The sequence below is a fragment of the Somniosus microcephalus genome, chromosome 27 (genome assembly GCF_052327205.1).
Source record: "Somniosus microcephalus isolate GS21.2 chromosome 27, FLI_Smic_1.0, whole genome shotgun sequence".
Lineage (NCBI taxonomy): Eukaryota > Metazoa > Chordata > Chondrichthyes > Squaliformes > Somniosidae > Somniosus > Somniosus microcephalus.
The window spans coordinates 6,136,005-6,147,132 of NC_141013.1; the positions used below are offsets into that span (position 1 = coordinate 6,136,005).

Sequence of the window (11,128 nt, forward strand, 5' to 3'; positions counted from 1 at the left end):
GCTGGAATAAACGGGTCTTTTTCCGAGTGGCAGGCAGTGACTAGTGGGGTACCGCAGGGATCGGTGCTAGGACCCCAGTTATTCACAATATATATTCATGATCTAGACAAGGGAACTAGATGTAATATCTCCAAGTTTGCAGATGACACAAAGCTGGATGGGCGTGTGTGCTGTGAGGAGGATGCAGAGAAACTCCAGTACGATTTGGGCGATTGGGCAGATGCATGGCAGATGCAGTATAATGTGGATAAATGCGAGGTTATCCACTTTGGTGGCAAAAACAGGAAGGCAGATTATTATCTGAACGGCAATAGATTGGGAAAAGGGGAAGTGCAGCGAGACCTGGGTGTCCTTGTGCACCAGTCGCTGAAGGTAAGCATGCAGGTGCAGCAGGCGGTTAAGAAGGCAAATGGTATGCTGGCCTTCATAGTGAGAGGATTCGAGTACAGGAGCAAGGATGTCTTGCTGCAGTTGTACAGGGCCTTGGTGAGACCACACCTTGAGTATTGTGTGCAGTTTTGGTCGCCTTATCTGAGGAAGGATGTTCTTGTCATGGAGGGAGTGCAGCGAAGATTCACCAAACTGATACCTGGGATGGCAGGAATGACGTATAAAAAGAGATTGGGTCGATTAGGCTTATATTCACTAGAGTTTAGAAGAATGAGAGGGGATCTCATTGAAACTTATAAAATTCTAACAGGACTAGACAGACTAGATGCAGGAAGGCTGTTCCCAATGGCAGCAGAGTCCAGAACCAGGGACCACAGTCTAAGGATAAGGGGTAAGCCATTTAGGACTGAGATGAGGAGGAATTTCTTCACCCAGAGAGTGGTGAACCTGTGGAATTCTCCACCACAGAAGGCAGTTGAGGCCAATTCATTAAATATATTCAAGAAGGAGTTGGATATATTTCTTAAGGCTGAAGGGATCAAGGGATATGGGGAGAAGGCAGGGACAGGGTACTGAATTTGGACGATCAGCCATGATCTCATTGAATGGCGGAGCAGGCTCGAGGGGCCGAATGGCCTACTCCTGCTCCTATCTTCTATGTTTCTATAGGGGAAGTGTCATTTAAGCAATAGACTGCAGTCTTGTCCCAACATAGTACTTGGGCAATAAATACTCTTAATTCATTACACAAAAGAATTGCTCCCATCACTGTTAACACCAGAACTACCGGTGCTTTACTCTGGCATCGTACAGCTCATCGTGCTCTCTCTCCAACACAACCCGGGTTTGTAAGGACAAACAGTGTGATTATACGGCCAGCGTTTTGCACATTCCTGGTTGCAGTTTGTTGAAATGTTAATGGGTTGCATTTGTTAATCCTTCGATTATCGTGGAATCCGATCAGATTACAGCACCGTAAGAGGGAAATTAACCCAGTGCTTGGTTGTTTTTTTTGAATGGTCTTATTAACTGTCTGTTTCTGTGTTCTCCATTTGCATGATCCCACAGAGAGAGAGCAGTACTGGCCATCGCTAACTTACTGCCTTTTCCCCCTCTACAGATTTTCTCGCTCGGTTATTGCCCCACTGGTGAGTGGTTAGCAGTGGGTATGGAGAGCAGCAATGTGGAAGTATTACATCACACCAAGCCCGACAAGTACCAGCTTCACTTACACGAGAGCTGTGTCCTGTCACTTAAATTTGCGTATTGTGGTAAGTGGAGAGTTGGAATTGTTTCCAGACTGCGGTGATCTTTTCTGCTATCTCCCCCCACCGGCCCCCTCACCCTGCACCCTGGTGTTAAAATGTTATCCACTTGCAATGTTAATGGCGAGGACCAAGAACTGGGGGGTGGGCAGAAAAGAGAAGTGTAAATCCTGTATCAAGCTAGTTTTAGCGCTTTTTACCTAAGCAAAGGTGCTAAATGCCTTCGGAGATGGCTGGCTCAGAATATACACGGGTTACAGCACGGAAACAGGCCATTCGGCCCAACCAGTTCGTGTTGGTGTTTACCCCTCCCATGTGAGCCGGTAGTTCGAATAGCAATGTTTCCTACATTACAACAGTGACCACACTTTAAAGAGTACTTCACTGGCTGCAAAGCGCTTTGAGTCGTCCGGTGGTCGTGAAAGGCGCTGTAGAAATGCAAGTCTTTTCTTTTTATCTTCTGTTCCCATTTTATCCTCTCTTCAGTCGTCCACCTGTGCAATGTCATCTTAACTGTTGACCTAGTTTCTGCCTCAGCCACTGAGCCTGGAAGTGAACTCCACAGCCTCACAACTCTCTGTGTAAACTTTCTCCTGCACTCTTCTCTAAATCTCTTGTATCTGTGGCTCCTCGTTCTTGACCCTTCAACTACTGGAAGCAGTCTGCTCATGCCCGCCCTAATCCTACAGCCCAATCCCAGTTCCGGGGGGTTGGTGCTCAACGCTCTTCAGCAAAGTCGAATGAGCTTCGGTTAAGCCAAGAAGTGTTGGTCTCCTTATCTAAGGAAGGATATACTTGCCTTGGAGGCGGTGCAACGAAGGTTCACTAGATTGATTCCTGGGATGAGAGGGCTGTCCTATGAGGAGAGATTGTGTAGAATGGGCCGATACTCTCTGGAGTTTAGAAGAATGAGAGGTGATCTCATTGAAACATACAAGATTCTGAGGGGGATTGACAGGGTAGATGCTGAGAGGTTGTTTCCCCTGGCTGGAGTGTCTAGAACTAGGGGGCACAGTCTCAGGATAAGGGGTCGGCCATTTAAGACTGAGATGAGGAGGAATTTCTTCACTCAGAGGGTTGTGAATCTTTGGAATTCTCTGCCCCAGAGGGCTGTGGATGCTCAGTCTTTGAGTATATTCAAGGCTGAGATCGATAGATTTTTGGACTCTAGGGGAATCGAGGGATATGGGGATCGGGCAGGAAAGTGGAGTTGAGGTCGATGATCAGCCATGATCTTACTGAATGGTGGGGCAGGCTCGAGGGGCCGTATGGCTGACTCCTGCTCCTATTTCTTATGTTCTTATTATGGTTTGTTGAGTTTTGCAGGACTGCTTTCAATTGCAAGAACACAAATCAAATGCTGACAAGAAAGGCCATTTAGCTCATCCATCCAGAAAACCTCTATAGTTCTCCCATCACAAGATCTGACACTTTCTTAAACAGTTCTATAGCTTTTGCCTCCACTAACCCACCTGAAAGTCCATTCCAAACGTCTTATGTTCTTATGTCCACTCACCATGGTGACCTTGCTGTGTCCTTTGTGCGGGGAAGGAACCGAGATGTGGGCATTTAATCATACCGGATGGCCAGCTTTGGTGATTCGATGCCCCCTGAACATTTCTCTCAATGGATATTGATCTCATGACTCACCTCTGAGTCAGAAGGTTGTGGATTCCAGAGATTTGAGCACAACATTTAGGCTGACACTCCCAATGAAGTGCTGCACTGTCAGAGGTGCCGTCTTTTGGATGAGATGTTAAACCGAGGCCCCGTCTGCCCCCTCAGGTGGGCGTAAAAGACCCCACCGCACTATTTCAAAGAAGAGCTGGGGAGTTCTTCCCACTGTTCTGGCCAATATTTATCCCTCAACCAAATGCTAAAACAGATGATCTGGTCATTATCACATTGCTGTTTGTGGGAGCTTGCTGTGCCAAATTGGCTGCTGCATTTCCTACATTACAACAGTGATTACACTTCCAAAAGAGTACTTCATTGTCTGTATAGCGCTTTGGGACGTCCTGAGGCCTTGAAAAGCGCCATAGAAATGTAAGTCTTTCTTTTAATAGGACACTATTAGGTAAATTTTACCAATGTATGGTCTTCCTGGCACAGTGGCTCACCTATGGTGGGGGGGGGGGGTTGCCTATTGGGCATTTGCACGCCGTGCCCCCCAAGGTTTACTGTCCATCAAAATTATGGGCAGGGGGTGTGGTGTTGATGCAGGATTTTCCCAGTCTGCACTGCCGGTGGGTAAGGCGCAGTGCCGTAGGCGTGCAGCAGTAACATTTCCACTCTAGACTGAAGCAGTGCTGTATGTGTTTACTTGGTAGAAGCAGCCCAACGGTCTACAAAATAACGTTATTAAATCGAGTACAAATCCACCGCCCTGCCAGGGCTGCCATTTTGGGTATTGGGCTGGGGTGTAGCAGGCAGGGCAGCATATTCCCGGCTCCCGAACACGTAGGTGACTCCTTTTCCCCCAGTTGCTGTCCAGTAGTGACCAACTCTCTGATGCTCTTTGAACTCCTGTTGCTTCACTTTAACTTTGGGGTGGAGGGACAGGATGAGCTGAGTTAGGCATGTATCACCATTAAGAACCTAGAATGAGGGAGTATTAAAATACACCGAGTGTACAGCATGAAAACCGGCCATTCGACCCAACTGGTCTATGCTCCACACGAGCCTCCTCCCACCCTCTTCATCTCACCCTATCAACATATTCTTCTATTCCTTTCTCCCTCATGTGTTTATCCAGCTTCCCCTTAAATGTATCGATACTATTCGCCTCAACCACTCCCTGTGGTAGCGAGTTCCACATTCTCACCACTCTCTGGGTAAAGAAGTTTCTCCTGAATTCCCTATTGGATTTATTAGTGACTGTCTTATATTGATGACCCCTAGTTTTGGATTCCCCCACAAGTGGAAACATCGTCTCTACTTCCCTATCGAAACCCTTCATAATCTTAAAGACGTCTACCAGGTCACACACCCTCCCCCACCCCGGCTACTAGAGAAAAGAGCCCCAGACTGTTCAATCTTTCCTGTTGGTTATAAACTGGTTTAATTAAAAAGTGGAACAAGTAATTTGTTTAGATAAAAGAAAAAAAATTCTGATAATTTATATTTTTAAAAAAACAACAACAATGTCTTGTTCTTTTCTTTTTAGGTAAGTGGTTTGTCAGCACTGGCAAGGATAACCTGCTCAATGCCTGGAGAACGCCATACGGTGCCAGTATATTCCAGGTAAGAGACGGCACCCCTGGTGTGTGCAAAGGCTTTTTGACGTTTCCTTGATTGTCGTGTTTCTCTTCCTCTCTTCACCAGGCAAATAAGTCTTCGCAATTTTTAATTTGATTTTTTTTAAATTAGCCCATAGACCAAGAAGACCCCAGGTTCAACTCTTACCCCGTTCCCTCCTCCTCCGCCCTCCCTCCCCCCGGGGTCTGTGCTGAATGAGCTCCTCTCGGCCGGAGGAGGGATTGGAGATCCACGATTGGCCTTCAGCTACAGCCAGGCCCCTGCTGGGGTGTCGCCAACTCTGGTTGGACATTTTCCCGGAGGTGTCATCACATGACCTCCCGCCTCCGACCACTCCGCGCCCCCCCCCTCCCCCCCGGGCTCCCACCATTGGTCGCCCGACATGTCCGTCCTTGAGGCACCCCGTCTTCCCACGGCCAATCGGAATGCGAACAGACTCGTTACCCGATTGGATGGTTCTTGGCTCTCTGTCAAAACAGCCAATTTTCCCAATATTTTTATAACTAGTGAACAAATTTGTACAAAGAAATTTTTTTTTAAAAAACACTTTTTATTACCCCTGCGATTTTTTTTTTCTCCGGAGTTTTTGCTCCAAGCAGTGTCCTGGAGATTAATCTTCAATTCCTGGAGACTCCAGGGCCAATCCTGGAGGGGTTGGCAACCCCTGCTCCTGATCACAGTCCAGCCAGTCCTGATGGAAAGAGTTTGACCTTTTTGGGCCGAGTGGTGCCCTGAATAGCCAGCCGATATTCCCTGTCTGGACTCACGAGCGTGAAGACTGCCCACTCCTGAAACTGTGATCCAATTGAAGACAGAGATTCAGAGAGTGGGGAGGAATAGTCAACTAGCATGGCCAAGAAACATCAACGGGCTTTACTTATTCTTTCTGGGACTAAGGGCAGAGACCCTCTAGCACATTGTACCATGGGGCTTGTTTTTCGCATGCTCCCCCCACCCAAAAGATGGTTCCCATTATCAACCACGCCATGTGCAAGGGGTGCTGACGTGGTATGAGAGAGGAAACTTTTTGTCCATGAAAACTCTCTGGAATATTGTTTAATTTCTTGGGTGCTTATCTGCCTTTTCTAAAATTGTGTATTTTCTTTCCTTCCCCCCAGTCAAAGGAATCATCATCTGTTTTAAGTTGTGATATCTCCGCTGATGACAAATATATCGTCACGGGGTCTGGTGACAAGAAAGCAACAGTCTACGAGGTCATCTACTGAGGGCGGAAGGACTATAGTGGCTCTTTAGACTGTGGGATTCAGGGACACAATTGCTCTGGTTCGAAATACAGCTTTTAAAATGAGACGGAACGCATTGGGCATCGCAGTCAACCTCACGAGACCTGGTTTACAAAAAGACTGTCTGTCTGGGATATTCAGGACTTTATTTTAAGTCTGAAAATTAAGAAGTCTCTCTTTCCAGCTCTGAAGGAAGGCTTGTGGTGGCCAATTTGAATCGGGAGATGTTTGAGGTTCATGGTTTGTCCAAGGCATCGAGTTGAAGGCCCAACTAGACTTTGTTTTTCTTCTTTTAAACCTACAGCAGTCAATCTGTTGAGTACAAAAGAGGAGTGCCCTGTCGATGGACCGTGTGTGTGTGTGTGTGTGTGTGTGTGTGTGCGCGAGAGAGAGAGAGATGCTTTTGAACTCGAGTGAAGCAGTGCTTCATTTGTCGATATGAACTTGTTACACATGTACTGTAAATATTCGGTGAAAGTAGGAGCATCTTCTGCCTGGCCCTGGGCATATTCAGCCCACTCTGGTTGCTCCTGCAGTGGAGTGCGAGCGTGCCATGCGACCATGGCACCAGCTTTGGTGTGGATTGAATCTTTTCACGGGACAAAAGAACTCAAAACATGGTTTAAAAGTCTGCCACTAATATCGGAAAAGAACGCGTTGGTTTGAGAGGGGATGGGTGGGGTGGGGGGTGGGTGAGGAGAAAAGGACGTCCTTAATAATAGTACAGGTTCCTACCTACAGTCCATCAAATCTCCAAGTCTCCACTTTTGATTGAAGTGCAGCGTTCTTGCTGAGCAAAGCCCACCCCCCCTCCGCCCCGATCCCCTCCTCCCTAGTTACCCCCCAGAAGCGGAGCTGAAAATGGATAAACATAATGCAATGTTGGAGACGTGGCTCAGGGAATCTGCAGAACAGATTTGAGTGGTTGTTTTTCATTTTGCCTCTTGAAGAAAAACGAGAGGGAAAAGTTCTTTTGGAGCTACTGATGGACTTTTACAAAGTGATTTTTTTTTTTTAAAGTCTGCCAACAGATCACCCCCTCCTCGCCCCCAGCCCCAGCCATCGGGTTTCTCTGCTTCGAGCAGTCGAATGCACACTGTCTCGGTTCGGTCTTAGTCTGATCAGTTCTGTATATATGTTTAAATCCCAGGTAGACAGTGGTGCGGTATTACTGCAAAAGAATAGTCTTGATTTATTTTTACTTTTTAATATTTGGACAGCAAGAGTAAAGTACTTAATAGTGTCTCACAAAGTGACGCGTGTGTGTGTGTGTGAGTTGTTTTCCCTTTTCCTACATTCGGATACCATGGCTGAGGTTTTTGTATCCAGTTGGTTGTCCTGGGAAATACTATTCCAAAGGGCAATGAGGATTGGTTCGAGAATGTTGTTTTCTCCTGGAGGACGGGGTGTGTGCACGTTCGCGAACCAGCGCCTTCATCCCTCCCACTAGTAGAGAATTCTATGCCTTCCTCCACTCCTCTTTCTTCCTTCCCTCCACTCTCCTCTCCCCATCCCTTCCGCTCCCCTCTTCTTCCTTCCACTTTGACATTTGGAGCTCTTGATTGCTCGTGACATTGCCACGCCTCTGATTTGATTCGAGAAGAATTTTGATGGCCCACCTCATTGAGGAGAAACAGCCTACCTCATTGAGGAGAAGCAGCCTACCTCATTGAGGAGGAGCAGCCTATCTCCTTCACATCCTTGGGTTTAGGGTGAGGTGGAAGAGGGGATATCATTCCCTTTCTGCTGTCCAACTTGAGTTTAATCTTCACGCTTCATTCTTGCATCGCTTTGTTTGTTTGTTTTTCTCTTCCAGTTCTACCTCCTGACCTCCTTCGGTGTAGGTTGCGGTGAGCCGCCAGCACTGCGAACACCTCCCCACGTACCTGTTGCAATATTGAAGCCAGGCTCAATGATGGTCATGGACGAGCAACAGTGGTGACAAAAATTGAACGTTTTGGAGCATTTCCCAAAGTCGTTCAGCCCTTTCCCCCCCCACCCCCCTGCACCCTATAAAACGTGACCCTTAGTCACGAGCATTTGTCGAGAACCTGTTAGTTTTATTCTCTTCCCAGTTTCTGTGGGCTAACTTTGATGCTGTGATTTATTTTTCTTTAGTTTTCTTGACATAATCCACAATTTGACTTTGTATGATGCTAATTAACTCCCTCCCGCCCCACCCCACCCACCGCCCCCCCAAAAAATAATTGGCAGGACTTGTTTTGGATTTAACTCTTTTTCTAATACTTGTGTCAAAATTGTTTCCTTTTTTTTTTAAATCAACACAAAACTGAGCAGAAATGTACATAACTTGTAAACGCTGGTGCCTGTGTCATTCGGAAACCACATGGGTCGGTGAAGTGTTTTAAGTCTTGAGATCTCCGACACCAGAGTATGTAGCAACTTAACTTTGTGATCACAGAAGATGATGTACAGTTGTTAATAATTCAATAAAAGGTTTTTTTTAAAAAAAAAATCTGTATATAAAGGGTTCCGTTGAGAAGTTTCCAGGGACATTTTGTAGAATTGAAACCGGAAGGTTTGGTTCCTGTTGTCACATTTTTTCGCTCATCCATGCCTTTGTTACCTCTAGACTTGACTATTCCAACGCACTCCTGGCTGGCCTCCCACACTCCACCCTACGTAAACTTGAGGTCATCCAAAACTCAGCTGCCCGTGTCCTAACTTGCACCAAGTCCCGTTCGCCCATCACCCCCCTGTGCTCGCTGACCTACATTGGCTCCCGGTTAAGCAACACCTCAATTTCAAAATTCTCATCCTTGTTTTCAAATCCCTCCATGGCCTCGCCCCTCCCTATCTCTGTACTCTCCTCCAGGCCCACAACCCCCCGAGATATCTGCACTCCTCTAATTCTGCCCTCTTGAGCATCCCTGATTATAATCGCTCAACCATTGGTGGCCGTGCCTTCTGTTGCCTAGGCCCTAAGCTCTGGAATTCCCTGCCTAAACCTCTCCGCCTCTCTTTCCTCCTTTAAGACGCTCCTTAAAACCTACCTCTTTGACCATGCTTTTGGTCACCTGCCCTAATTTATCCTTATGTGGATCGGTGTCTGTCTTTTTTGTCTTAAAATACTCCTGTGAAGCACCTTGGGATGTTTTACTACGTTAAAGGCGCTATATAAATACAAGTTGTTGTTAAGTCCAGTGGCAGAGCAAGTAAGTGGACCGTTGCTTGAATTCAGAGCTTTGCTTTGCTGATGATCAAAATGGCTATAGTCAGAAACCTCCCCCACCTCCCAAATTCCACCGCTAAAAAATTCCTGACTCCTATAAAACGAGGGTCGCTATTGCGTAACATCCATCCCCCAGGGTTGCTAACTCTGGATTTAATCTTGGAGATTTCATCGCACAACCTCCCACTGGCCGTAGAGCTGGGTCCAGAGGATGGCTGGGTGCCTGGGATCCACAGCCAGTATAGATCATGGATCATAGAAACCTACGGCACAGAAGGAGGCCATTCGACCCATCGTGTCTGTGCCGGCCAAAAAAGAGCCACCCAGCCTAATCCCACTTTCCAGCTCTTGGTCCGTAGCCCTGTAGGTTACGGCACTTCAAGTCCATATCCAAATACTTTTTAAATGTGAGGAACGTTTCAGGCGGTGAGTTCCAGACCCCCAGCACCCTTTGAGTGAAAAAACCTCTCCTCAACTCCCCTCTATTCCTTCTACCAATTACTTTAAATCTGTGCCCCCTGGTTATTGACCTCCATGCTAAGGGAAATCGGTCCTTTCTATCCACTCTATCTCGGCCTCTCATAATTTTATACACCTCAATTAGGTCTCCCCTCAGCCTCCTCTGTTCCAAAGAAAATAACCCCAGCCGATCCAATCTTTCCTTGTAGCTAAAATTCCCCAGTCCTGGCAACATCCTCGTAAATCTCCTCTGTACCCTCTCTAGCACAATCACATCGTTCCCGTAATGTGACCAGAACTGTGTAGCTGGGTGCTGGGGACCCCAATGGCAGTATAGCTGGCTTTGGATCACTGTTGCATGCAGTCTGTTAAATATATTTTGCCTGTAACGGGTGTCATAGCAGGTCACCACGCAGTTAACCCCTTGCAGCTCATTTCATATGGTTTAAGTGCTCCACATCTTTAAAACTGACATTTTATATACAAGCCCACTGTTTCCTCTGATACCAGTTGAGATTAGATCGTAACTGCGTGAACCTGGTCAAAGTGTGTTTCAAGCCAGACAAGTCTGGCCTAGTTCTCCCCCCTGTTTGACCTCAATGTGTTAAAGTCACACACACCAATTCCTCTCACCATACACTGCAGGCAGCTTCAACTGTAAATGCAGAGAGTCAGTGGTTTACAGTGTTCACTCCGAGGGTGGTGAATCTTTGGAATTCTCTACCCCAGAGGGCTGTGGAGGCTCAGTCGTTGAGTATAATCAAGACAGAGATCGATAGATTTTTGAATATGAAGGGAATTGAGGGATATGGGGATAGTACAGGAAAGTGGAGATGAGGTAGAAGATCAGCCATGATCTTATTGAATGGCGGAGCAGGCTCGAGGGGCCAAATGGCCGACTCTTGCTCCTATTTCTTATGTCCTTATGTTCTGATTTTAGGATTTATTAAGCTGAAATACAAACAAACAGAAAGAGAGACACGAGTTGATATAGCGCCTTTTACAACTTCAGAACGTCCCAATGTGCTTTATAGCCAATGAAGTGCTTCCAAACTGTTGTAATGTAGGAAATGCGACAGTCAATTTGTGCACAGCAAGCTCCCGCAAAGAGCAAATATGATACTGGCCAGTTAATCAGTTTGAGGTGTTGGTTGAGGGATAAATATTGGCCCCAGGACACCGGGGAGAACTCCCTCCTGCTCCTCTTTGAAATAGTGGCCGTGGGATCTTTTTGCTAAGAGTGCGAGAGGTTGCAGCCGCCATTTTCATCGCTCCACCATTGGCGGCCGTGCCTTCAGCCATCTAGGCCCTAAAGATCT

General features: G+C 46.8%; 1 protein-coding gene across 19 annotated transcripts in view; it reads left to right on the forward strand.

Annotated features, from left to right (window-relative positions):
• LOC147099937 (transducin-like enhancer protein 3) overlaps window positions 1–8,633 on the forward strand; it is an 81,141-nt gene extending 72,508 nt beyond the window's left edge. For all 19 annotated transcript variants that reach the window (XM_085968410.1, XM_085968414.1, XM_085968411.1 and 16 more), the window contains 3 exons: window positions 1,511–1,661; window positions 4,822–4,898; window positions 6,032–8,633. In XM_085968410.1, coding sequence (XP_085824536.1) covers window positions 1,511–1,661; window positions 4,822–4,898; window positions 6,032–6,139 — 336 coding nt within the window. In that variant the 3' untranslated portion in view covers window positions 6,140–8,633. The remainder of the gene's footprint in view (window positions 1–1,510; window positions 1,662–4,821; window positions 4,899–6,031) is intronic.
• Window positions 8,634–11,128: the final 2,495 nt, after the last annotated feature.